The sequence below is a fragment of the Zalophus californianus genome, chromosome 2 (genome assembly GCF_009762305.2).
Source record: "Zalophus californianus isolate mZalCal1 chromosome 2, mZalCal1.pri.v2, whole genome shotgun sequence".
Classification (NCBI taxonomy): Eukaryota; Metazoa; Chordata; class Mammalia; order Carnivora; family Otariidae; genus Zalophus; species Zalophus californianus.
Window position 1 is genome coordinate 118,874,280 of NC_045596.1, and position 27,247 is coordinate 118,901,526.

General features: G+C 36.7%; 1 protein-coding gene across 3 annotated transcripts in view; it reads right to left on the reverse strand.

Moving 5' to 3' along the window:
* The window catches only part of INPP4B (inositol polyphosphate-4-phosphatase type II B), an 808,823-nt gene that overhangs the window by 366,981 nt on the left and 414,595 nt on the right, over positions 1–27,247 (reverse strand). For all 3 annotated transcript variants that reach the window (XM_027599074.1, XM_027599075.2, XM_027599073.2), the window contains 2 exons: positions 23,411–23,620; positions 21,797–21,841 (listed from right to left, as the gene is read on the reverse strand). In XM_027599074.1, the coding sequence (XP_027454875.1) occupies positions 21,797–21,841; positions 23,411–23,501 (136 nt within the window). In that variant the 5' untranslated portion in view covers positions 23,502–23,620. The remainder of the gene's footprint in view (positions 1–21,796; positions 21,842–23,410; positions 23,621–27,247) is intronic.

A 27,247-nucleotide genomic window follows, 5' to 3' on the forward strand; every position in this document is an offset into this window, starting at 1 on the left:
TGATAAATGATGAGTGATTGGATTGCTTCATGTAGATATTACTCATTTGATCCCTATAAAGTCTAACCGGCATAAGAATTATTTGGTAGCCGATAAAGCCTGAAAACTCTATTTCTCAGTCTTCCAACCATACTTGCCACTGCCCATTATCCAAACAAAACTCTGCTCTGCATAAAAGGCCTTCTTCAACTCATAAGACTAAAGGCGCACTTTGGGTTTTGCTTCTGTTGTTTTATTCATTTAGGAATTTCTTGAATTAAATGGGCAGTTAATAAAAGTCTCTTTGAAATCATTCGTCTATCTATCTATCTATCATCTATCTATCTATCTATTTTTTGATTTTTATTGCTGCATTTTTACTGGTTTTGTTTTGGACTGAGCTATTTAAAAAAATGTTCCCAAAGTCCAGAAGAGTTTACATATACAAGATGCTGACAGGTTGGGATTCAAATGTGCTTGTGTCCACTGAATAGACTGTTTTATTTTTTACTGAAAAGGGGAAAAAATAGCAATATAGAAGTAATGAGTATTTTTTTAAAAAGCTATAACTTGAAACTTTTATTTAAAAAAAAATAAAAGAGCTCTGAGCTGCTATTTTTTCCTGTTAACTTTTCTGTAGTAACTAGCAACATGAGGGTTCACTTTCTATTGCCAGTGCTTTGATGAGATGCCCACCGGCATCCCTAGCACAGATTCATATGGGAGCCAGACAGCTCTCACTCCATGGAAGGGAATTCTCACTATAAGTGCAAGGATAAAAATAAATAAAGCTTCAATACCTCGGGGGGAGGTCTAGGCATTGAGCAAACTGGAAAGCCTATGCTATGTTAACAGAGGGGCCCTCTATTCAAATTCATTGCCCGAAGAAATGAAAGCCCACCATCGCTTGATTTGAGGATTTGTCCAGGGCTTGAAATTCCAGTCACTGTGTAGGCTAAAGCTGTAAGAACCACACAACATACCTCTGTGACTAGATTTGGCCTAAGGACCAGAAGTTTCTAACCTCTGCTCGAGATGCTCCAAGCTACTCCTTGGAGTCTTAGGAAGATAGTACAGATCATCTTTTGCTCCTGTAGTTCTACTATATGAGGGTCCAGGAGCTAAGGGGCAGGGTCTGCAGCATTCTTGTTAAGTTAAATATTCTCCTCTACCCAGAAATACTGTTTTCATAAAATATCAGTTTTTGTTTCATTTGGCCATCATTTCTAAATCATGTCAAGTCTCTTGAGTCCACACAGCCTTGCCAGCATTCTCGCCCACTTTGGCTAGAAGCGTCGAACTGTCTCCATACTCTGCTATCAGAGAGTTCAGTCCCAGCAATAATCTTCAGAAGTGGAACACAACTGTTCATTCAGGTGCCTTCAAATTCAGCAGCACTGGCCAAATCCTAACGTTCTAGGACCTTCATTGGATATGGAGTGTGCGAATAAGCAAAGATGTCGGCCATAGGCTTTCACAAGAGCAGAGGCAGGAGCCGCGGGGGCGCTGTGAATTCACAGTTGACTCTAAGCAGCTCTCTCTTTCTCTTAAGAACTCTTTCTTCTTTGAAGTCAGGTCATTTTTCTTGCCTCACTCCATTTCATTTCTCTTCTTGCCATTCAGGGTTAGTGGCATCTAACAAAGTTTATCCTCTTTCCTCTAGAACAAAGCAATGGCCACAAGCAAAGGAGACAGGGGCAGGGGACTTGGACAAGAATTTCCACATCTCTATTTTCTGTTCTTACATTAGCAAAAAGAAAGTTAGGCTTAGAGGAGAAACCACACAGTATAGCATAAAGAACATAGAGGAATGGCTTTTTCACTCAAGATAACACTGTATTTGAAACCTGGATCCAGCCTAAGGGGTTATGTGACTTTGTATAAATTATCTCTTCGAGTCACTGTATTTTAATCTTTAGAATGGATGTAAAAGGACATATTTCATAGATTTGTTATAAAGATTATATGAAGCAATCTACTTAGAATGCTAGGCACATTGTTATTATTAACATTAATATGAATATAGTTATGGCTCGGCACAAAAATGGATTTTCTCTCTCCAACATTCTTATGGTAGTTATATGCTTAACATGGTCCAGGTTGGTGTTAATTTTGTGTAACCTTCTGATTTTTCAGTAAAAGCATTTTATTAAATTTATAGCTGTGATTTTTGGGGGTGGGTATTTTCTTGTTTTCATATAGATAAATAAAAATGTTTTAAAACCTTTTACTGGATTATTTGTTAATTTCAGAAATCATAGGTATCAGTAATATGTTTCCTTCTGTGGAATCAGATGTGTATGCTTACACTTGTTAATTTTACCTCTGACTAGGCACTTCCAAAGAAGAAGCCAAAAATAACAGAAGTTTATTTTCTGTCTGCCCAGCAGATGAGCTACATGTAAATAGTCAACTCAACCTATGAACAGGGTTTAGCTGAGGGGTTTGTGTTCCTTTATACAGAGAGTGGTGGCTCACAGGGAGGCATTATCTTAACACCTGAGATGTCCCAATGAGTTATGGAAAGACTTGCTCCTCTGCTCTGTATACTTCCTTCATCAAAAAGGAAGACTGCAAATGCTAATAAGTTGTCTTTTTCTTGCAATTAAAAATAAATGTCATATCTAGAACCCAATATAGCCTGATGGAAGCATACCTTCTCCTTTGATGAAATCTTACCTCTTGTACCCTCTATGGACTCTTCATAATGAAAATGGAAGAGATATATCCATGCTCCTCAAGGGCAAAAAAGGCCAGGGCACTGAGGATGGGGAATTTTGAATAAAAAAGCAGCCTTATACAAACAGGGCTTAGGGAAATAACTATCTGGCTTCTAGGCTCCCTCAACAGCACCATTCTTATCTTACCATGGCTGAGAGGATCAGCCCCTTCCCCAAGGCTGTGGGAAAGACTCTTGCAGCCTAGAATACAGTTTTTTTATTTACTTCTCAAATTCTTTTTGTTTGGTCAGGTTTCTTATAAATGTCACATATATATCTTTCTCCTTGTACTCCAGAAAATTAGATGCCACTAATCAACTGATAAGCCAATTTGGGTTATGTTTCCAGTCCAATAAATTACTGTACTCCATTATATAGTTTCACAGTTACCATCCTATACCAGTGATTAAATTGAGATTACACAAATTTACAACATACATTAAAAAATGTAACACTTAAGCCGAAGAGCCCCTTTCTAATTGCTTTGCCAGTATAGCATGTATAATATGCTTTCCTGTATTTAGTCTCTTCTTCCTTTCTGTTCTTTATTCTTCCTTTCTCTCCAGAATTTTAACACAACAATTTTTTGTAGCCTAGGCTGCCAATCTCTACAGTTCAGATCCCCTGAGTGGATTCAGAAGACAATACTGCTTCGTTCCCAGGGCACTGCATTCCATGATAATTCAGTTGTGTATAGTAAAATGGCAGAATGCAGAGTGTCCCTGCTTCATATTAATATCCACAGAATGAGATTTTCCTAAGTAATTGGGAATACTCTATTCACTTTTAAATATTTTCTGAAGGCTGCTTCTTAGAAAAATGTGGCTCGATATCATACTGACTGATTTATGGCCATTAATGTATATTAATGTATATAATGCTCATTCTATGAGCATTCAGTATTCTCTGTAGAATCTTTAAGAGTCTTTAATTCATTGAGTCTAGTATTACATCTTGCCATGCCTGTTCATTTTAGCATATTTTCAGCTAATCAAGGCTACTTTCTGTAATTTTTCTCATCTGGCATTTTCCCTTTGTGTTCTCTTTTCTGCCATCTCAAATTTCCTCTCTAACGTATGTTTCTCTCATCACTCTGAAAGATGAGGTCATTGAAGTCATCACTGTATATTTATAAGATGTGGAATGATTAGGGTCAGGAATACATCTCTCTTAACCCACCACAGCTTTTCTTTCAATTAAACAACTGTTTTTAAGTCCTTACAGAGATAAAACAAAAATGTGTTATTTCCTCCTTAACTGTTCTGTGGGAGATTTTAATTAACACATACTTCCCTCAAGAGTGTGTGAACCATGCATAACTGCCAAAATAAGCAATATTTGTTGGAAAAATAAAAAAATATATAAAAGTTGGCATAAAAAGATTAGAATGTTTGAGATTCTTTCTCTTTTCCTTTTTTGGTTTTATTTTGTCTTTTAAGGCAATGAAATTTAAAAAAAAAGACCCCAAATTAAAAATCAGGGCCTGACTTTTCAAGGAGGATAAGTACTCCTCCATAATATGAACCAACAGTATTAATTTTAGGTTTTAGAAGGTCGGGGGAAATAAGCAATTCAGTGTTTAAGGTTGAAAGATAAGATATAAATCCAAGGGGTGCCTGGGTGGCTCAGTCAGTTAAGTGTCTGCCTTTGGCTTAGGTCATGATCTAAGCCTGGGATCAAGCCCAGCCTTGGGCTCCCTGCTCCATAGGGAGTCTGCTTCTCCCTCTCCCTCTGCTCCTCCCCCTGCTTGTGCTCACTCTCGCTCTTTCTCTTAAATAAATAAAAATCTTAAAAAAAAAAACAAACAAGAAATCAATGCATACACACACACACACACACACACACACACACACACACACAAGAAGGAAAGCCATCCTAATGCAAGAATTTTTTAGACATACTGAAAAAATGCTATATTTTTTGCTCCTATATTACAACAATAAAATGCTAATATCATACAAATTTTAAAGTTGTTCTCATTTAAGAGAATACGTGAAACATGCAAAGAAGATGGGGGTTGGGGGGCAGGAAACAAAACGTACTGTATACCTACGATGTGTCAGGTAGCATTGGGCTTCAACTTTGCTTGTGTTAGCGCATGTCCAGAACAATAATGTGCCTGTTGCTACCTCATTGTTCCACTAAATTCCATCCTTCTCTATCTCTCTTTGTTTTTTTTTTTTACTAGTCAGTCAGTCAGATTTGTGGATCACAACATGTGGCTCAAGGATGAAGACTATATTTATTGATTTGCTTTTTACCAACAGCAGAGTATTCAGCAGCCTAATTTTTTTTTCCCCCAAAACGTTGTTCTGCTCTGTCTGGTCCTCTGCATGTTCAATGGTGATTTAGCTTTGTAACAAGAATTTTAAGACTCGATACTTTGATAATGGAACCCAAATAAAATGTGAGGAAAAGATGAAAGTAATGCCTTAGGGAGGAAGCAGATGACAAAGTTATTGAGGAATATAGGCAATAATTTGCAAGAGGGAATTTAAAAGATGTTGTTATAGAAACATTGCTTTAGAATTCTTGCTACACTGAGATTTGTGCACCACTGCTCCTAAATTTCATTATAAATGGTTCAGTTATAAATTAAGCTGATTTCTTTCATGTAAAAAGCTACATTCACGTTGTAGGGGGGAAAGGTCCCGAAATAATTTTTCTACTTTTCCTCCATAACAGAATAATATACAAATAAACCACCACATCTTATGCATATCTCTGTGTGTGTTAAATAAAAACATGTTGGCCTTTTAAAAGAAAAAAAATGGCCGAGAAGATGAAATTCACTTCCTTAGTGTGGAACATTATACATATGAAAATAAACTACCCACTCAGTACCGGTTCTGAATTTAAGTATCATTTAAGAATCTAGAGAGAGAGAAAAAAAGAACCTCTTCCTGGAACAATGGTGCTCTCGGGAAATGCTCTTTGATTGTCTGTGCTCTGGAGCACTGAAGACGCCAGCTGTAGAGCAGACAGCGTATTTGCATATGAAAAGAACAAATTTGGTTCAAATCGCTCTTGTCAGTACCAGAAGACTCCCATTCTCCAGCTTGTCCCCAGCTCCCTCAGCTTCTCTCATGTCAATCCTCAGAAAATACTATTTTGTCTTGTTTTCGTGACTGTTACCTTGGTGACTGAGACTCCATCCTCAACGCTTTGAATTAAAAACAAGTCTGTGCTCATGTCTCTTCAAGTTTTGATAGCCAACCCTATATGCTGAAAGCCCCAAACTGGTCTGACCTCATCACCTGACACCAGATACAGACTTGGCTCTTTGTGTGCAAGTTCCAGATTCACATTCCACTTCAGAAACAAGCGCTTGCAGCTTTCCGCTGTTCTTTTCAGCAGGAACATATGTGCTACTTAAGAAAGGAGGAAAACGTTATTTCAAGAATGGAAGCAGGTCCCTCTGAATACTAAAAGAAATACTGTGAGTCAGTTAATGGAAATCTGTAGTGTTAAAACTAGGATAGCAGAAGTAAGACAGAACAACACAGAGAACAACCTTAAGCCTTTTACCTGCCCAGAGGCCAAGAGCACAACATTTTCACAGGACTACCAGGTCGACATGGGAACCAACAGGATTTGAGGGCCCATCAGCAGATCCAGAAGGGCACGTGGGTTAGTGAGGAGTAGCTGCCTGCTTCCTTGTTTTACCTCCAAACCAAAAGATGAGGCCAGTGGAGCTCATGAAGACAGTTACAGGAGGGGTGACAGGAAAGTCAGAGCCCAAATCACCAAAGATGGATGGCGAAGAGAAGTGCACTCAGAGCTGTTGAACTCTAAGGACACAGAATGATTGATGTTTAGGAGGTATTTGGGAGGCTGAGGACAAATAAAGGAAATAAGGGGCCTAGAATGTTGCCTTCAGGGGTTGGTGGTCTCCTGAAAGAATCCATTTGTTTGGGCAGGAAGTAGCAAGCAATCTGGAAAGCAGTTGTTCAATCTGGACATCTTTACACACAACACATTGACTCACGGTCTGGCTTTCACCAAATCCTGAATGAAGCAATTTTTAGACATGCTTTCCCAAATCAAAATATTTTACAAGAGTTGCATTGTATATATTACACTTAAAGGGCTTACACTTTAGGAGGTGGTGCTTAAATTAAGGTAATTTTTTTAAAAAATTGTCAGGAATATTATTTTTTATAAATGTGCTGCACTTAATATCTACATGTGGAATTAGTAGCTTTTTAAAATGAAATTGCTGTCCCTCTCTAATGCCAACTATTTTACAAGTAGATTAAAAGTATTAAATCAAGGCCTTCCATAAATAGAAAATAAGAGGGGAGAAGGGGGTGGGGGGGGAATAGATCGTCCTGAGGTATAGTTAGCCTGAGGTATAGTTAGCCTCTTGTTTTACTTGTCTCCATCTAGAACATCATTTGGAGGCAGGACAAATGAAGAGCTTGAAGAATATAACTCCCCAGGGGCGCCTGGGTGGCTCAGTTGGTTAAGCAACTGCCTTCGGCTCAGGTCATGATCCCAGGGTCCTGGGATCGAGCCCCACATTGGGCTCCCTGCTCCGCGGGAAGCCTGCTTCTCCCTCTCCCACTCCCCCTGCTTGTGTTCCGTCTCTCTCTGTCTCTCTCTTTCTCTGTCAATTAAATAAATAAAATCTTTAAAAAAAAAAAAAAGAATATAACTCCCCATCTTTCTTGAATCTCTTGAGTCAATCGTATGTGTGATTTTCCTGTAGACAAGAGAAAATCAGGCTTTAGGGGTGCCAATTCTCCCATCATAAGATGTTTGACTCACAGGAAATAAAACAAGGTTTTAGTACAGAGAAGCTAAAGCTAGAAATGACTAGTGATCCAGGAGACACAGAACACGAGAAAGAAGCCAGGAGAGTGTGTAGGTGAGAAAGCAAATGTGGGATAGTCCAAGGGCAGGAAGGGTCTAATTATTCAGAGCAAAATCCACAAGTTCAACACTATGTGGAAAAAAGCATAGCTCAGACAATTTGAAAAGTAGGAGATAGTGGTTCTAGGAGAATCCAAGTTTAAAGGAAACAAAGAGGATACTTTTAGAAAAGTTGGGATCTCCAAGGAGAGCAGTTCAAACCCAAAGCTCAGCAGAGCTCCCGCTAGCTGACTGAAGAGTGCTTCAGAGCCTTAGCTTTACAGGAAGTTTCAGAACAAAGGAGAAGTAGTTTACACTACTCAAATTAAAGAAGAACCACCTTCTCTACTCTTCCAGGATATGTGGTATACTAGGTAAGATAAGAATATGAGACACCTTCTGTTTGAAGCTCTCCTTGATAGTTCTTACTTGTTTTATGCAGTAAACCACCTAAGGTTCCCAGTCATAGATCCCAGTCCTGACCAGGTGACTGGATTTGTGATGGAGTCTCAATAGTCTCATCTGGAAATGGGGATGGTAATTATATTTCTTCTCACTGAGGGTTTGTGAAGATCTGATTCAATAGGTGAAAAAAAAGGTTGAATTTTTAACAACATATTAGTAATATATTTCTTTCACATATATTTGCTCAAACACCCTGTGAAATAAGAATTATAATCTGCAACTTACAAATATAGAATCAGAGTTTTAGAGAGGGTAAGGGATTAACCCAAGACAATAATTAGAATAAGACCATTAAGTGATCAATTATACATCTAGCACCATTCTTAGTGCTTTAAGTACACTACCTCAGATTAATCCACAACCCCTCCCAATAAAAATGAATTGCTTAGAGCCACACAGGTAGCCAGTAGCAGAATCAGGATTCAAATGCTCTCAGGATGGCAATGCAGCCCATGCTCTCAAATGCTGCCCTTGTCTTGCCCTTTCTCGGGGTTTATGTAGCACAGACTGAAATGTAAAGTCAAATTTCTGGACCCAGTGCATTTCTACTATTTTAGTTTTCTGTTATGCTTCTTGTTATCTGTTTATGTATGCTCTTCAGAGCATCTCTATAAGAAGAATCCTTGCTTTGTGATGCTGTCATAATACCAGAATCTTGAAGTGACTTTGTGAAGAATTTTAGGCATAAAATTCTACACAGGTAAGCAATCACCAGCTACACAGTCTAGTCACAGAATGCCCTTGTTCAGCTCAACCTATGACTGATTCTCCCTGTCAGTTCTTTCTAGAAGAACTCCAAGGGCAGTAAGGCTCTATCCCTCCCAATACATAATTTGTTAATAACAAAATATCAATGGTTAAATAATTGTATTTATTGAGAATTTTAAAATAAGTTGCTTTTTACAAATAATTGTGTTATCAATAATTACAAAAACATTTCAAGGGCATATCTAAATATATACACTTATTTTATGAAGAAACGTGAGAGGAAAAAAAGCAATGGCATTCATGCATGCTTTCAGTTCGTAGATATTTATTGAATGTCTAAATGTACCCAGCATGATTCTAGGTGACAGTTTTACAGCAGTGAACAAGAAAAGAAGTTCCATATTTTATGGAGCTTATACTCTAGTGGGACATGAAGTTTAAAATAATAATTCAGTGAGAATTTTAAACAGTGTATTAAATTGAGTGTGGGGAGGGAGGGTGGATCAAGAAAAGCTTCTCTGACAAGGTGACGTTTGAGCTGTGACCTAAAACATACCAAGGAGCCAGCTTAGGGAGAACAACAAATGCAAAGACCCAAATGTTTGGCTTGTTTGAGAAGCAAAAAGAAGACCAAGGTCAATGAAGAATGAGCTAGAAGGTTAGCATAAGTATGGTGAGAATGGCCTGCTCCTCAAGATCCTTATAGAATGTGGTAGGATATCTCAATTTTATTCTAAGTGAAATGGAAGCCATTGGAGGATTTTATCTAGGGAAGTGAAGAAATCACATTGATAGTTTGAAAAGATTACCCTGGCTCTTCTATCAGGAGGGGACTATGCAGAGGCAAGAGCAGATGCCAGCTTCCCATGGGGACTCCCCTAACTGGCTCCAGTGAGAGCTGATAGCTGCTCAGAATTGAACAACAGCAGTGGCAAAGGAGAGAGAGTTGGTCAAATTCAGAAAATATTTTCAACATAGAAATTATAGGACTTGGTGACGGATTTAATGCGAGGTTAGGGAAAAAAGAATCAAGAAAGGGTTATAGTTTGGGGATTGGCATAACTGAATGGATGGTGATGCTTTTTATGGAGATGGGCATCATGGAGGAATGACATTTTGGGAGGGACAGGAATGGGAATCAAGAAAACAGGTTTTAATTATCATAAGTTTAAAATACCTCCTAGATGAGCAGGTGGAGATATTTACCAGCCAGTTGAAAATGGGAATCGGGAGCTCCATGGAAAAGTGAAGGCAAGAGTTGCAAGTTTTGGAAACAAAGGCCCATAAATGTTGTTTAAAGCCATGGACTGTGAAATTGCTTAGAGTGAAGGGCATTTAAGTTTTGGGTGGGGATAAAGCTGATATTCTGGATTTGGACAACTTTTGACCTGGGAACACCTTTTTTGCTTAAACGGACTTCTGAGACCTTACCACTGTAGAAAACAGCCAAGAACAATCTTTTGTCCTTGGTAAGGTAGAGGTAATAGGAGAATAAGTGGCAGAACACTTGAAAAGCTTTGGGCTTTCTCATGCCCGGTATAAGACCACAGGCACTTAACTCCTCTGAGAGTCGGTTTCTTCCATTGTGAAATGGGCATAGCACCACCTTTGTCAACTGCAAGAGGTCAAAGCTCAAGTAGGAATCATTTGGGAAAAGACTGTTTTGTACAGTGGAAATATGAAGGGACTTTTCTTTAATCCTGCGTTCCACTCTACTAGGTCTCTTCTCTTCCCCATGGCATGTTTCCCAGGTGGCCGAGGATACATTTGGATACCATCTGCTCCACAAGAAGGCTGACTGATAAATTTCAGTCACACAGACAGCAGCATCAGGGGATCTTGCTCCCTTACAACCTCCGTGGCTTTCGACTTTATGCAGAGCAAAACCACCTAATGAACAAAGCCCCTATGTAGTCCTGATTCCCCAATTACCCATAAGTAGCAACAGATGCTACAAAGGTAGACCTGTTCCAGTGACCAGCCACTCTCAGTAATTAGACAATGGAGGGAAGAAAGTAATTAGGTAAATCACATAGAAAGAGGAATAAACAAGATGGGGTTATGTTGATCATGGATAAAAGACACAAATAAAGAAGGTAGAAAGTAAACATTTAAAAAAAAAAACCCTCTAATTTAACAAATAATTTGCCAAACCTATGTGAAGAATCAATTTTGGCCTGTGAAGTTAGACCTGGTCAAAGACCTCCTTTAATTGAAAGCTCCTATGGTATATTATTCAGAAGGAAATGTGACATGAATAGACATACTTTATCACAACATAATTCAATTAAATGATACGGTTGCAGCAAACGAGAAGTGGGAAGAGAAGTTTGATTTCTCATATACTTCTCCTTTATTAATAATGTCACTTATCTCAACTTCCTGAAGAGCACCAAACTAGAATCTAGACCAGTGTCCATAAGGACAGGCTATATTCCAACTGCAGCACATATTCAACCTTGAGACTCTAGAAACCCCTACCCACACAACAGACCTATTAAGCTCTAATTGGTTCATTTTCTCTTCTTCCAGTTAAATCTCTAATTATTTCAGCAGTACAAAAGCATAATGCAGGTCTTAGATAGCCTTTAATGTCTTCTCTTTCCCATTCCTGCACTTTTAATAATCAACCACAGAGAACATGGCCTTTGGAGTTAAAATCTATATTCCTCCATCTCCTCGTCTTATACCCATGAGCAAGCGACTGAATTTATCTGTGAAACATGAATAGTGGGAAGCACCTAAAAGGTCAGTTGTAGAAGCAGAGATAAAAAATGAAAAGGATACAGCCTAATACCTTGCACTTAGAAGGAGTTCAATAAATGATAGCAATTGTTATTCCTAAAAATATAGTGTTAAGACCTCCTGCTCAAGGAAGTACTCATTGAGTACTCACCCAAGGTTATATTCAAAATAATAAAGCTTAACCAATAATTAAGTATATGTCAGATACTAGTTTAAGTGCTTTATGTACATTAACTTATTTAATTCTAACAAAAAACTTATAAGGTAGATACTGATACCCTTTCCATTTTATAGATAAGAAAACAAAGATTCAGAGACACTGTGTAATTTTTCTAAGGTCAAGTTGCTAGGTGGTAGCAAAGACAGGATTCAAATGCTTGCAGTTGGCTTTACACTCCCATCTCTTAACTGGTGAGATATATTGTCTCCCCACTCAAGATTGTAGACTGAAATATGAGCCTGAAATGCAAATCCACTTCTATTAGTTGTCTATTATTTTTGTTGTTGAGTTGTTGGTACATGGTTGTTCTGAAAATGTCTCCTCAAAAGTATTGCTCATTAACTGATGCTGTCAAAATTGAGATAGCTTAAAGAAAGGGAAGATTCCTCTGTCTGCAAACTCTGCATAGGTAGGCAGTTGTCAGGGGCACAGCATGGCTACAGAGTCTACTGAGTCCGGCTCAGCATGGCTAAGCCTTCTTTGAGTTTCATCTAGCATAACCCCAAAGCCAGTAAGACTCAATTGTTCCTGATACCCAAATGAAATTTGCTAGCAAGACAATGTTTAAAAAGTTGTGTTCATTTAGAATTTTAAAGCCAGTTTCTAATAAATGTGCAATGATTGTAAAATATTGCAAGAGAATTCCTAGAACCTTAATTTATTTTTGTTGTGGGATTATAAGTAATAAAGAGGGATATGTAAGTGAGCATTAAATGCATCACCTTGGAAAATGAGCTCTAGGATTCTGTTTCATGAAATTTGCTACTCCCTTTGCCTGAATTGTCTCTTGTGTTCCTTCTAAACTGCTGAAATCCTGCTCATCCTTCCAGATCTGGTCCAAATGCCACTTCCTCTGAGATGTTGTTTCTGATGCTGCAGTTATATTTAATTACTGTTTGCTCAGTATTTCCATAGTTGTTGGTATATGCCCTTATCATAATCTGCCTAGCATTGTGGTTGTTTGTCCCCATCACCTCCTAGAAATTCTTGGGAAACAGAAATCAGTAAAAAAGGGATATAGCCTGGTGGTTAAAAGCAGGAGCTTCAGAATCAGAACTCAACTTGGATCTTTTTTTTTTAGAGAGAGAGACAGAAAGAGCATGAGTAGAGGGGAGGTGTGGCAGAGGGAGAGAGAGAATCTCCAGCAGGCTCCAAACCCAGCTCCGAACCTGACGCAGGGCTCAATCTCCTCACCCTAGAAATCAGGAGTTGGACACTGAACTGCCTGAGCCACCCAGGCGCCCCTTCAACTTGGATCCTGACTTTGTCACTCAACTTTCATAAGATCTTTGGAAAGTTGACCACTGGGAATTTTAGATTTTTTATCTCTCAAATGAACATAATATAGGAGAGCATGCTCTGTACTCAGACTCCTGGGTTCAATTCTTGGGCTCATTACTTAACCTGTGCATGCCTGTTTCCTTCCCTCTAAAACAAAAATGACTGATAATAGAACAATTATCTCCTAATTAAATTGTGAAAAACAAAGTAATTAATTTATGTAAATTACTGAGAACACACACTTGATAAATGTTAATTATGTTTAGTGTTATCACCTTGTGGAATTGTGAGGAAAACATGGCATTCTGTTTGTGAAGAAGTAACTACCATTTCATAATACCGTAAGTATCATAGATTCTCATAAAATGGTAGCTACTCTTGTGCTATTACTATGATCCCAGCACTTTGCACAATGCCTTGTCTTTAGAAGGTACCCCTCAAATTATTGTTCAGTGGAAAGCCACGTTTTATAAGGGAAGTATCATACTGTGAGAATCAAGAGAATGGCAATATATGTATGATAAAGCAACAAAATAGGACAAGCACAGGCCTGATCTAATTCTTACTAGGTACTTCTATTATTGCTGGAAGATGATCTTCCAGCTTATAAGAAGTAATATTTTATCAAAAATTAAATACAAAAATATACCTCTGTGCTTGGTATTCCCTTTAGCTGAAGCAGCATGTCAGGTATAGGGTAAAAATACTAAAGAAGATAGAGTAAAATCTTCCATTTTCCCACTGGAGCTTTAAAAAAGTCAGAGCTTTATAATCATTTATAGAACACAGACCAGCAGGAAAGCAGAGGTGTGAACATAGGAGAGAACTGATAAGTTTAGCCTCCTAAGATTTTTTTTTTCTTTTAGAGAAACATACAAAAACAGTTCCTGATTTATAGCAATTCATAAAGTATGAATGAACCTGACATTCAGGTTAATGAAGGCCCGAACAAGCTATAAAAGCTGTGTCTGTAAAGAGATGAGACTGTTTTTGTGCAGCTTGTCAGTCTGAGCACACTTTAATACACATTTCAAAATCTGAACACAGAAAACTGATCACATAATTTATAAAACTTTCTGTTTTTTTGTTGTTTTTTTTTTATTTCTAACCAGGCTATGTGAAATATAGTGGCTCTATATACAAAATCCAAAATCAGTACACATAACCTTATATATGATCCAATAGTAGAACAAAGTATTTAGAATCCTCCTGGACAAAGGCTTAATAACCAAATAGGGTAACCTCACCCTTTTCAAAGCCACTCTAATATTTGAATTTACCTACCTAGGGACATCTTGTCATTGTACCTAACATGATGTTGTGATAAAACTGAATTTTAATTACTGAATTCTAGGATGGTACACATTACTTACCTAGTATAGGTGTATAGTGGACTGCATATTCACAAGACTTTTTTTAATCCTTCATTTCCATAGAAAAAAATAGTTTCCACAAGTGGTAAATTTCAATTTGCCTATTTAGTCACATTATGTATGGCAGAACTGGCATGGCTTACAGAGTGAATGTGAAGTTAATTTCTTATAAAATCTTATCATTTTCTATATATACCACTATTCTAAAAGACCAATAAGTAGATGAATCAAGAATCAAATCTGAGAACACATTTTCCACTTTCTCTTCGAGGAAGACAAGATGGCTGGCCTTTCTATATGTAGCTTGGTGTAATAATAAATAAGTACTTAGTGCATGCCTTTTGCGTGTGTGTTTTCTGGATTTGAAGTCTTTATCTTGTTCCAAGCACCAAATGTCTGCTTATGCTGCTCTCCTGGTCTAGAAGATAATTCCTCCTTTCCTCTTCCTATTCTTAATCCTATTTTCTTAAACTTGAAGAATTGATTTTAATTAATCTTCCTTAGGAAGCCTTTTTTGACTACTCCTTCCATACTAGTTTGATCCTTTACACAATCTCTTATATTCTTAGAAACCCTAAAAATAGCTTAGTTTTTAAAGGTCTTTTAATGATTTCAGGAGTCTTAGTTTGACCTTTCTAATTATGCGATGAGCTAATCGAAGATAAAGAGCAGAATTTTACTCCTTCAGCTATGCCCTTTATCTTGCTCAGCTGTTCAGCTTATTCAGGTTATTCATTTTTATATTTTTTAAGATTTTATTTATTTATTTATTTATTTGAGAGAGAGAGAGGATGAGCGGGGGGAGGGGCAGAGGGAAAGGGAGAAACAGACTCCCCGCTAGGCAGGGAGCCCGATGCGGGACTCCATCCCAGGACCCTGGGATCATGACCTGGGCCAAAGGCAGACACTTAACTGACTGCGCCACCCAGGCGCCCAGGTTATTCATTTTTTTAAAAATGACAGCACCTGATTGTGACATTTAAATGGGCACATTGCAGAAATTTTGGAAGATATAAGAAAGTATAACAAAGGAAATCAGAATTCTACTAACTTGTCATAACCAAATTAAAGATAGTCATACTTATTCTTCCAATCTTACTCTTTTGTACATACAAAGAGAGTTAAATAAGGTTCATTTTGTATATGTATTTTGTTATTCTGCTTTGACTATTTTATATTCTCGTTTGAGAAAATATCCTTCTGACAGATCATTCTTATGAGTTTATAATAGTCCATCTTAAGACTTTATGTTTCACTATAAAAATTAAACAACACATGTTGAGTGACTCTTGAGAATAAAATACAGTGGTCTGTACTTTCCTTCATCCATCCTGAATTTGAGGTGTTAGCAGAAAAGTCAAGGTCAAGAAATGATAAAATGGAAATAGTTAACTCTTAACTCTTAACTATGTCTGAAAATGTATGATGATATATGACCATATCGCACAGATTACAGATGTATTTCTATATTGTCTATTATTGATTTTTATCTATGATAGCTTTCACTATATTACTATGAAAATTATAGCAGTTACTATAGACTTACCAATTTTAGAAAAAACTGAAAAATGAAGTAAGGCTCTATTAAATAATTTGAGCTTCAGATTAGTCTTATTTTATGTACTAATAAAACCTATAGGGGAGGAGTTGATACATTGTCTTTCAAGAGGAAAACATCTCTGGAAAAAATTATCCCATAACTTAAATATGGATTTTTTTAAAAGATTTTATTCATTTGAGAGAGAGAATGAGAGAGAGAGAGAGAGCACATGAGAGGGGGGGAGGGTCAGAGGGAGAAGCAGACTCCCTGCTGAGCAGGGAGCCCGATGCAGGACTCCAGGATCATGACCTGAGCGGAAGGCAGTCGCTTAACCAACTGAGCCACCCAGGCGCCCTTAAATATGGATTCTTAAAAGATAAAACACCTTTACAAAAGGCAAGGGATTTAACAATCTGTTGGCTTTGAACCTTAATCTCTCTCTATTCTTGCTCACTAGAGGCATGGCAGCACCCAATCGCCAGGGCTGATCCTATTGCCCAGCGGTTAGGGAGTGAGGGAGACTAGAAGAGGCCATGGGGCCAGGATCTCACTAGATCAGTATTTCTTCTATCCCAGAATTGTCCTACTCTGACCTTGGCATTCTAGTCACCCAGCAAGTGGTCCTTCACTATTCTGCCATTTCCTCTGAGATTTTTTTTTTTTTTTTACCCAAGACCAGATCAGCTCCTAACTTGGTTTCATTCCTGATCAAGCCAGCAACCCAATTCATTACCCTTGAACCCCAGTATTCCCATTCCTAAAACCCTATTACCTGCTGCACAAATATTTACTACAGCCAGAACCTCCTGCTGAGAAAGTCACCTGGGTCTTATGTTCAGTATGGACACTTTCCAAATAAGTGTCGACATCCTAAGTCCTGCCAGATACACAGAGGCCTTCTTTGACCTCTATATCTAAAATAGTCTCTCCATCTCCCAAGTCAATTACCTCTCCCCCAACCACGTTCTATACAATTGTTCTGTTTACTCTCTACATAGAACTTAACACTACCTGAAATTATTTACTTACAAGTTTTCTATGCTCCCAATACAATTTGTATGAATGAATGATTTGTACTGTTAGAGATTTCACTCCAGCATCCATGTCTTTACATTCCTATCATAAATGACACTGAGGCTGTTGACATCTAAAATGTGTCTTTCGATGCACTCTATATCTGGTCATTGGCTTCGATTAGGTTATTAGCCATCAAGGTATAAATTATTTTAAGAATATAACTTCACAGTGTCAAATAAAGAACACAAGAACCACATGCACGCACACACACACACACACACACACACACACACACACACACGCACAAGCCATCTCTCCTATCTATTTTAATATACATTAGTGCCTATTGTTTTGGATTTATGATTTGTAGTATTCACATAAAAATATGAAAACATACTCGTAAGTACACTATTGACTTTGGAGCTAGTAAATGGAGATATATAAAAGTAAACATTATAAGCATAAATGACAGGATAAACTTAAGAAATAGTTAATAGTTCTTTTATATCTTTGTCAAGATTAATCTTCTCTATATACTTCCCACAAGGTCAAAGGAAATGCACCCAGATTTTAAGAAGTGGTCTCTCCTCTTTCTTTCTTTTTTTCTTTCTTTCTTTCTTTCTTTCTTTCTTTCTTTCTTTCTTTCTTTCTTTCTTTCTTTCTTTCAGGGAGAGAGAGAGACAGAGACAGAGAGAGAAAGAGACAGCACATGCGAGCACATAGGCAAGCAAAAGCAGGGGGAGGGAGGAGGAGGGGTGGAAAGGGAGAACAGCAGATTCCCCTGCTGAGCAGGGAGCCTGAAGCAGGGCTCCATCCCAGGACCCTGAGCTCTTGACCTGAGCCTAAATCAAGAGTCTGATGCTTAATCGAATGAGCCGCCCAGGTACCCCATGATCTCTCTTTTTAAATGCTTATTTTTTAAAAATAAAAACAATTTTATCAAACTGTAAGAAAATCTGTGTTCTCTTGGGTTGTCAATTATTTCTCTCTTCGTGGACATAAAAAGGGTATCAACACATTCAAATGAAATAATGAAAAAATGTGGAAGCAGATTTGCAGATGTAAGGGTGAGTTACATAATTTAAATTCAGTAAACCACTAGAAATATAATGGCAATGGACCTGAGATACTTTTTCGGTAAATGCTGAACTTGTGTTATCAAGACATTTTTAAACCAATTAGCTTGCTCAATTGACTAAGCATCTCCTACCTCATTTACTTGAATAAAGATGTAGCAGAGGAACTTCAGCAAGATATACTGATTTTATAATGGCATACAGACAAAGCAGAAACAAATCCTCAATGGAAAATAACTTATACAAAGCAATATGACACCTAGCAAAATTAGCATAGCTATTTTCCCAATTTAAAACAAACCATTGAGATTCTCAATTTATTTGAATATTTTGGCAAAGAATCAGGAATCAAATAAAAATTTAGTTGAAAAATTAGGTGGAACAAGAGCCTCCTACTTTAATTCTTTAAAATTTTTTTTTGTATTAAGATGCCTTGTTTTTTTGATTAAATAAATATGCATTTTTAAATAATGATAAAAATATTTAGGAAACTATTATTCTCTCATTATTATGAAGTTAGCTAGTTAGCAGGTGAAGTCTTAAAGAATTTGTGGGATTAAAAAAACTCAAAGAAAAAAGTACCAAAAAATATACAGTAAAACCTACATGGGTTTAATTGTAATATCCTTGAAGGAGTAGTTTCAAAAGGCTTTTTTTTTTTTTTTTTAAGAAATACTACAATTGAGGATTTTAAAAATGCTCAGAAGCATAACAAACAGTTTGGGGAGTATATCTTCCAGGACAAACAACACAATCTCCTGACGACTCTAAATAACTTTGTTTACTTGTAAGGCATTTTTTGCCACATGATAAGATAAAATTATCTGTTGTTAAGAATTCTAGTGGTTTTTCTGAATAAATATGAAAAAAGAAAACTGAAGTTTTTTTATGGGAGGAATATTATTATGAATAAATTGTCACAGCTGCTCACCTCTTAGATCTATGATTTAAAGCCAGAAATATAAATAACGACAACATTGCTACTGAATTTGGGCTTTCAAAACAAAATAATATAGCTAGGTCTTTGAACAAGACAGATTACTTCATTTGAAAAAGAAGATATGTATTTGGCCTAGGCACTCTTTCTCTTGAAAGCTGGCCTCCATGTTTGACTAACAGCCTCTCCTCCAATTGTCTCTGCCTCCTTCAGATTTTACCTTGCTCTCCAAGATGCAAATAAGAAGGCTTTAGAGTAACACTGTTACTCTAATAAATCTTTACTCTTTGAAATCCTAATAAAAAAGTAAAAAAAATTTTTTTTCTTCCCTTAAAAATGAAAGATGAATAGATAAAGGCTCAAGTAGCAAGAGTTACAGTGAGTCAAGAGGTACCTAGACTTCTTTTGCTACTCAGCTTCCTTTCTCAAACAAGTTCTTTCTATATCTGATACTATCTGAGAACTCTCTAGAAAAAATAAGTATAGTTTTTTGGTGTTCCCACAGAAGTTTCTTGAGTTTCCACATTTCTGTTTCTTCATACCAGGGAAAATAAAAAAATCTAGAACCCTTAACTTACAATACGTTTTAGCTACATTTGTAACAAAAATAAAATGTTTTTAAAAAATGAATTATACCAAAATCCAGAACACTGACAACACTAAGTGCTGGTGAGGATGTGGAGTAACAGAAACTCTCATGCATTGCTGGTGGGAATGCACAATGGTACAGGCACTTTGCAAGACAATTTGGGAATTTCTTACAAAACTAAACATACTCTTACCATATAACAATGTGCTCCCTGGTATTTACCCAAGGATGTTGAAAACTTAGGACTATACAAAAACTTGCAAACAGCTTTATTCATAATTACCAAAATTTGGAAGTAACCAAGATATCCCTAAGTAGATGAGTGGACAAATAGACTGCGCTACATGCAACCACTGGAATATTATTCAGTGCTAAAAAGAAATAAGCTATCATGCCATGAAAAGACATAGAGGAAACTTAAATGCACATTACTAAGTGAAAGAGGCCAATCCGAAAGGGTGACATACTGTATGATTCCAAGTATATGACATTCTGGAAAAGACAAAACTAGGGAGACAGTGAAAAAAATATCAGTAGTTGCCAAGGGTTAGGGGAGAGAGGGATGAATAGACTAAGCACACAGGACTTTTAGGGCAATGAAGATACTCTGCATGATACTTTAATGATAGATATATTATTATATATCTATATATAATATAGATATATTATACATTATCCAAATCCATAGAATGAACAACACTAAGATGAACCCAAATGTAAACTATGGACTTAGAATAATAATGATGTCTTTAAGTGTAACAAATGTACCAGTCTGATAGGGGAAGCTATGCATTTATGGGGTCAGAGGGCATATGGAAAATCTCTGTACTTTCTGTTCAAGTGTGCTGTGAACCTAAAACTGCTCTAGAAATAAACTCTATTAGAAGAAATAAACAAAACAAAAAAATTATATATAGTTATTATCTCAATAAGTTACACATCAAAATGTAATATTTTGAGCAAAGGATATAAGTTTGAAATCTATTTCATTATATAATAAAAATGTATATTCTTGGAAATACTGAGACTTCAAACCACTAAAAACTACTATAGATAGTAAATGCACATATTTCAATTTGCCCATAACTTTATAAAACATGTATATTCACCTTTAAAGATTTAGATATCTGGTCTCTATATAGGAAATTGAATACATGTATGTATGATTCTATAAAACCTCATTGCTTTCAAAACATTTTAGAACCATAAGAAGAAAAAAACCCTCTCTAAATGGTTCATATGAACCACATTTTTCCCCTCTTTAAATACCATTTTGCAGCTAATTCCCTAATGACATTTTGCAGTCATACCAAATTCAGACACAAATCAGGTCCCACTCACTAGCTAAGCAGTGGATCAGCCACAGAGTGCACATTTTTAACTCATCCTTGAACCAAGTTACAAATTTCTACATGTGACAGATCTTCAAAGTTGCTTAAGAAAGTCAAAGTGTTGAATTATAGTTAAATTCTCAAATACTAAGGATCTGTCCACAAAATCAAGATGGAAGAAAAAGGGGATTTTTGAGTGTGTGACATTGAAAAAAAAAAGAGGCAGACATTCTGCGTGGAGCACTGGGGGTTATGCACAAACAATGAATCATGGAACACTACATCAAAAACTAATGATGTAATGTATGGTGATTAACATAACAATAAAAATTATTTAAAAAAAAAGAGGCAGGAACCTTGTATAAATGGCCTAAAGAAAAACTATATGAGCTTAGTCTCCAGCTCAAGGAGAAGATAAACACATAGATTTCGAGAAATGCTGATTAGCAGCAAAGCCGTCACTGTATTAGGATGAGTGCTGGACACCAGATCTGCAGTCAGTTGACCCGATTGAGAGGCAGTCACCACCGAACCCTATACCCCTGGGTAGTGAATTGACCTACTCTACAGCTCAAATTCTTTACTTACAAATTGGGGGAAGTGACATCACATAGAATGATTTTTTTTCCCTTCAGCTATTTTTTTAAACTGAAGTATAATGAACACAGTGTTGTTAGTTTCAAGTATACAATATAATGATCCAATAATTTCATAACATTTCTCAGCGCTCATCATAATAAATGTACTCTTAATCTTCTTTATCTATTTTACCCATCCTGCCCCTCACCTCAAAGTAACACCGTAAAGAATGAAAGGTTTTTTATAGAACAATGTTCTTAAAAGTTTGTAAATTATATAATGATATAAGCAGTGATATAATGATATAAGCAACGTAAGGTTGTAAACTATATATACAGATTGCTATTCTATTTATCAGTATAAATAAGATGGAATTCCTTACCAAGGATGAATTCCAACTGTGGTTCATTTGGAATCTTCTGAATACCTATAAATAATGAGTAAGAATTCAGATTAAAGACATTTAACTCATAATCAAAAATATGTTAATATATATTACTATGTTTCACCCTGCCCAGAATTTATAAATACATTATTTGGCAGAAAGAATTAACTTAGCTAACTGTCCAAATTTATAAGCTATCGATTCTCATAATATTTGTAGCAGAACTAAATGTGACTGAAGTTTTGACTGATCTACTTAGCTCTATGGTTATAAAGAAACTGAAAAGATAGTGTTTTTGGCAGCTTTGACAAATTTAAAATGTATTTTTCAATTGTTAGTTTCTCTTAAATACACATAGACAGCAGCAAAACCTTAAAAAAAATGACCTCACAAAAGTACTCTCTTATATAGACTTTTCTTTCAAACCACTCCAGCCTGCTGTAAATAGTAAACTATTAATTAAAGAGCTATCTCTAATATGGTGATGAAAGACATTATGGTGGTGGTTATTCTGCCAACTTATTGATAGCTCAAATCATTGTTCTGATAAATGTTTTTATTCCTTTTTTTCTTGATTTTTAAGAAATCTAATAACATGGCTAAATGATTTAGAGTGAAGAGGAGGGAGGGTCTGAGAACAAAAGTAAGGGTGGGAACATGTAGTGGCTAGAAGGTAGAAAGATCAGGCTGTGGCAAGTGATAATGTGCTATAATGTGGTAATGTGGATATCTGATGGCCACACACAGCTTGGAGTCTTCTTAAACAAAAGTGGATGAGAACTTAGATGCCACTTATTATAACTTATGGGTGGCCAAACAAGCAAAACTAAAATTTATGTAAAAGTCAACCATTTGGTGGTAATAAATGTAAGAACATTAAAAAAATTTTTTCTTGTTTATTTCTATTGGTACATTTACCAAATACGATTTAAATTTACTACTAATATATTGTTAGAACCACCTCTTTGTATAAAAACCATCTATTTATTATTTACAAGGTTAACACTTTTTTTTTAAAAAGATTTTATTTATTTGTCAGGGAAAGAGAGAGAGAGAGCACACAAATGGGGAGAGTGGCAGGCAGAAGGAGAAGCAGACTCCCCGCTGAGCAGGGACTCCCTGCCACAATGTGGGGCTCTGGGCTCGATCCCAGGACCCCGGGATCATGACCTGAGCCAAAGGCAGACGCTTAACTGACTGAGCCACCCAAGCATCCCCAGAGTTAACACTTTTTTGCATGGTAACCATTTATTTTTTTTCTCCTGCTGACATTTAACAATACTATGGTTAAAAATTTTAGACTTTCCAAGACAGACGAGTGACAATCATTAGGCAGCTTTCTGTTCATTTCAAAGAGTGTAGATTTTTTTTAAAGTTATTAACAACTGCTGTAAGCTTTGAAAAACCAAATTTCTTAGAAAACTTTTCCAACCAGTACTGTTTTCTAAAGATTATTTTTATAATGTAAATTAAATGAAAGGTTTGGCATATGTTTGGCAGTGTTAAATAAATGGCCAACGGGAATCCTCTGAAAAGAAGAGTCGCAAGTCATGCTAAAAAATAAAACCTAAACTCTAGAAGAGAGTTACAGAAAGGGGAACACATACTTACTTGTGAACTGGAAGTCCCCAGTATCATTTGCCTGGGGTGTGGGAAGAAAGTGCTGGCCTTCTTCTGATGCTCCTTCCTCTTTGATTTCCATGATCAACCTTCACACTTGTTTAATCTTCCAAATTTTTGTGTCTAACTGTTACTGACAATGATTCCTGGTTTAATATAGACGTATCTTCACATTAAAGATCAAAATCCCACTCTGAAATTCTGCATTTAGGAAATAGCAACAGCAAAAATCTCAGTTATTTCAGAGTTCAGTAGAAAGAATTAAAGGTAGGTAGAAACTACAGTTTCCTTCCTGCCTGACTCACTTTTATTTTCAAGATCAATCCACTCAATTGATGTGCCATAAACTCTAAGTTAAATGGGTATTCTCTATGCAATTATTTTATGGTCATATGAGGGACTTGTAGATCCTGAAAGGTGTATTCTTTCTCTTCTAGTTCATTCTGTAAAATAGTAGATAGCAATAGGTCTGCTAACTTAATATGCATCTGATTTAACAGCAAGAGCAGATAGCATCTTGTCAAGGCATTAGCATGTTTTGCCAAGGTGAATATTACTATTTTTCCTTCTGTTAGAACTACACTCTATGCTCATCTCTCCATCCACCCTTGTTAGAACATTATTCATGAGCACGTAAAGATAATTTGGCATGACAGTCTTCTTCCAATATGAGCCAACAAGTTGTACAAGAGTTTCCAACCTCATCGTTATCCACAGAATGTCTTGCTTCTATGCCTGATAAAGTTTTAATTGGTTAATGATCAGGGTATATGGTGAAAAGAATGAATAATAATTCTAAAAAGCTAAAGCTCAAGGGGAAATGAAAGTAACAGTAAAATGATGAAAATCAGCGTGGGGGAGAGAAAGCCTCTCCAAGAATTTAATATCCTATGCAGACAGGCTCAATAGTTTCAAATTCATTTTGATATTTAGCCTGATATATATGACCAAGAATGTGTTGTTTTAAGTCAAGTTACCACCTGAATTAAAATGTATAAAAAATCTTTAAATGTCTGCCCAATGTTGTTTAAAGAGATAGCGACAATCAAGTTTGGTTTGGAATAATGCAACTTCACTAATCCACCGCCTTAGTCTTTGTTGTTTTAACAAAGCAGCTTCATTTGTAATTCTGCTCGGGTTTTTAAAGATCATCTAGCAAATATTAAACCCAGAAAGCATCTTGAATCTTTAGAAAATATTATAATAAAGTTGCAGATAAATACACATTGGCTACTCAGGATACAACCAAGAATAAAAGCCTGGGGTAAGGGCCATTGTGCTATCAATTAGACCAAATCCATCAATTTGAAAATTACATTGTGAGTTAAGATAATGCTTTCTATTTTTTTAACTATTTAAACTTAGAAGTCTCTTCTGATAAGGACAGACACATATTCATGGAACCACATTCTATGACAAATTCATTAGCATTAGTGGGATAATATCTATGGAAGGTTGCCATGAATGTGGGACTTGGACACAAGGACTTTGTTAACTTCCTTGTATTTCTTCACCAAAAACCCAACCCCTAATCTTGATCAGTTATCTTAAAAATTGAAGAGGAGATCTAAATAAGGCAATATGGGTAAATCCTAGCAAAACAACAGCTCAGCACACAATGGTGAATAACTAACAAAATAAATGTCAACTCTGTGTGAGTGAGTGTGCATTTTTGGGTGGATGGAGAGGACTGAAGATGCCTACAAACACTAACATGGTCCCATTATGGGCATATCTCATCCATTCAAAACTGAAAAATAAATTCAATTTCACAGAGAATGAAGCCAAATACATAAGACATGGATCATAGGACAACTGTTATGATTTTATTCACTTTCGTTCTACCTTTGTTGCATTTGAGGAGAAATTTCATATTTGACACCTATTAACAAAAGACATTCCTCAGAAAGAATCAGTTATATTACTAGAAAAGCTCTAGAAAACCACTACATTTTCTAGGTGGTAAATATAGCATTTACCTACCATTATGGTTAAGTACAATAGTTCCTTTTCTGTGTCTATTTGGAAATTTTTTGGTTTGGAGATCATGCACAAGAACAGATTTAAATTTTTACATATGACAAATTTATTTTATTTTATTATTTTTTCCCACAGATATATTTTATAAAAGTCAGCTAGAGAGACTAAACTTCTTAGTGCAGAAAGAAGCCACATTAAATATACCTATTTTAAGAGAGTGACATGATTATATTTGATTTTTAGAAAGTTTACTGGTTGTAGAAGTAGAGAATGTACTAGAATGTGGAAACTTAATAAGGAAACTAACTTGTTTGGAGGTTATTTTAATATTCTAGGAAAATAAAATAATAAAGAGAATCTAGGTCAAAATAAAAACAGATGACTGGAGAAGAGAATCTGGATTCCAAAGAAAATTATTAAATAGGGTAAAGGGCTATTTATTAAATGGAATTACCTAGCCTTAGTAATGGAATTAGATATAATTTAGAATTGAGATGATGAAAGACAGGAACTTCAGGTAAAAAGCAGTAAATTATGGACGACTAAACTATCTGGAGTATAAAGAAGGAGGGATTTTAGTCAAGGATGATGAGTTTAGTTCTAACTGTTTTGTTTTTGAAATGTCTTAAAATATTAAGAAAACAGTTGAACACATAAGTCTAGATTTCAGGAGAGATATTAAGGCTGTAAAAGTATATTTTTGGAAATCATTGGCTAATAGTTGAAGTCAAAGAGATACATGAAGTCACTGAAAGCAAGTGCATGTAGTGAGAAAAAGGGATGACTGAAGGCTGAACCTTAAGGCACAAAACCATTCAGGGGAGCAAGAAGAGAAGTTAGTTGGTAAAGGCACTGGCAATGACAGGAAGAGCTGCAGAGAAGAACAACTGAGGGAATGACATCATCACCCTACTTAATGGCTGTTTCTCAAGTAAACAAGGTCATTAAATTAAGAGAGAGTAGTTCCCAGCCCTTCTCAACCAGAAAGCCTGTTTGAGAAATTGAGGCTACCCTGCAGTGGCCCCTTCTCCTCCTGCCTAGGCAAGGGAGCCAAGAATATCTTCTGATGACAACTCCTGGGAGCTTTGCAGACTTATGGTACTCAAGCTAAGAGTCAGGCAGACAGAGCGGATCACCCGCAAAGCCAGTATAAAGTGTTCCCATGCTAGACACAGACAAGGGGATTAATTCACAGACAAGATTGAGGTTAGCTCCCATTCCTCTCAACCAGAGAACCTGTTTGGGAAATGGAGGGTAGCCTAGAGCAGCCCCTCCTCTACTGCCTAGGCAAGGGAGCTGAGATATACTGTAGAGAGTGTCTTCCAGCTCCATCCAACCTGAAAGGCTGGCAATTCCAGGAAGCTGTGTGGCCCTGTGGCACTTCAGCTGAGAGGTGGGCAGGCAGAGCCAATCAGTTTGCAAAACAAAACTAGTGGCCATGTTTATTCAGGAAACTTGGGGTAGGGGTTGTCTTGAGTTAAGACAACAAGTAAAAAGCTTTATGGCTTTAGAGCTGCTTCTCCCACTGCTCCTGGGCACAGAATCTAATTTGTAACCCCACTTATCTCTGAATACAATTTTCAGTCTGTCCAACCAAGGAACCTAACCAGAGCATGTGGGAAGCTGCATAGCTCATTCAAGAGTCCTACATACAGTGGCACTTGAACAGAGAGAACAGTCTGTGGCTTCCCCTATCTGTAGAGCACAACCAGTTATCTCACTGGACCAGGGAATTCAGTGCACACTTTCGCTTGATTCAGGTCCCCAGAATAAATTATAAAGGTCCTGAGTCCCATCCTAACTGCCCTGCCAAGTCAGGGAAGTCAATTCATAGCTCTACCCACTACT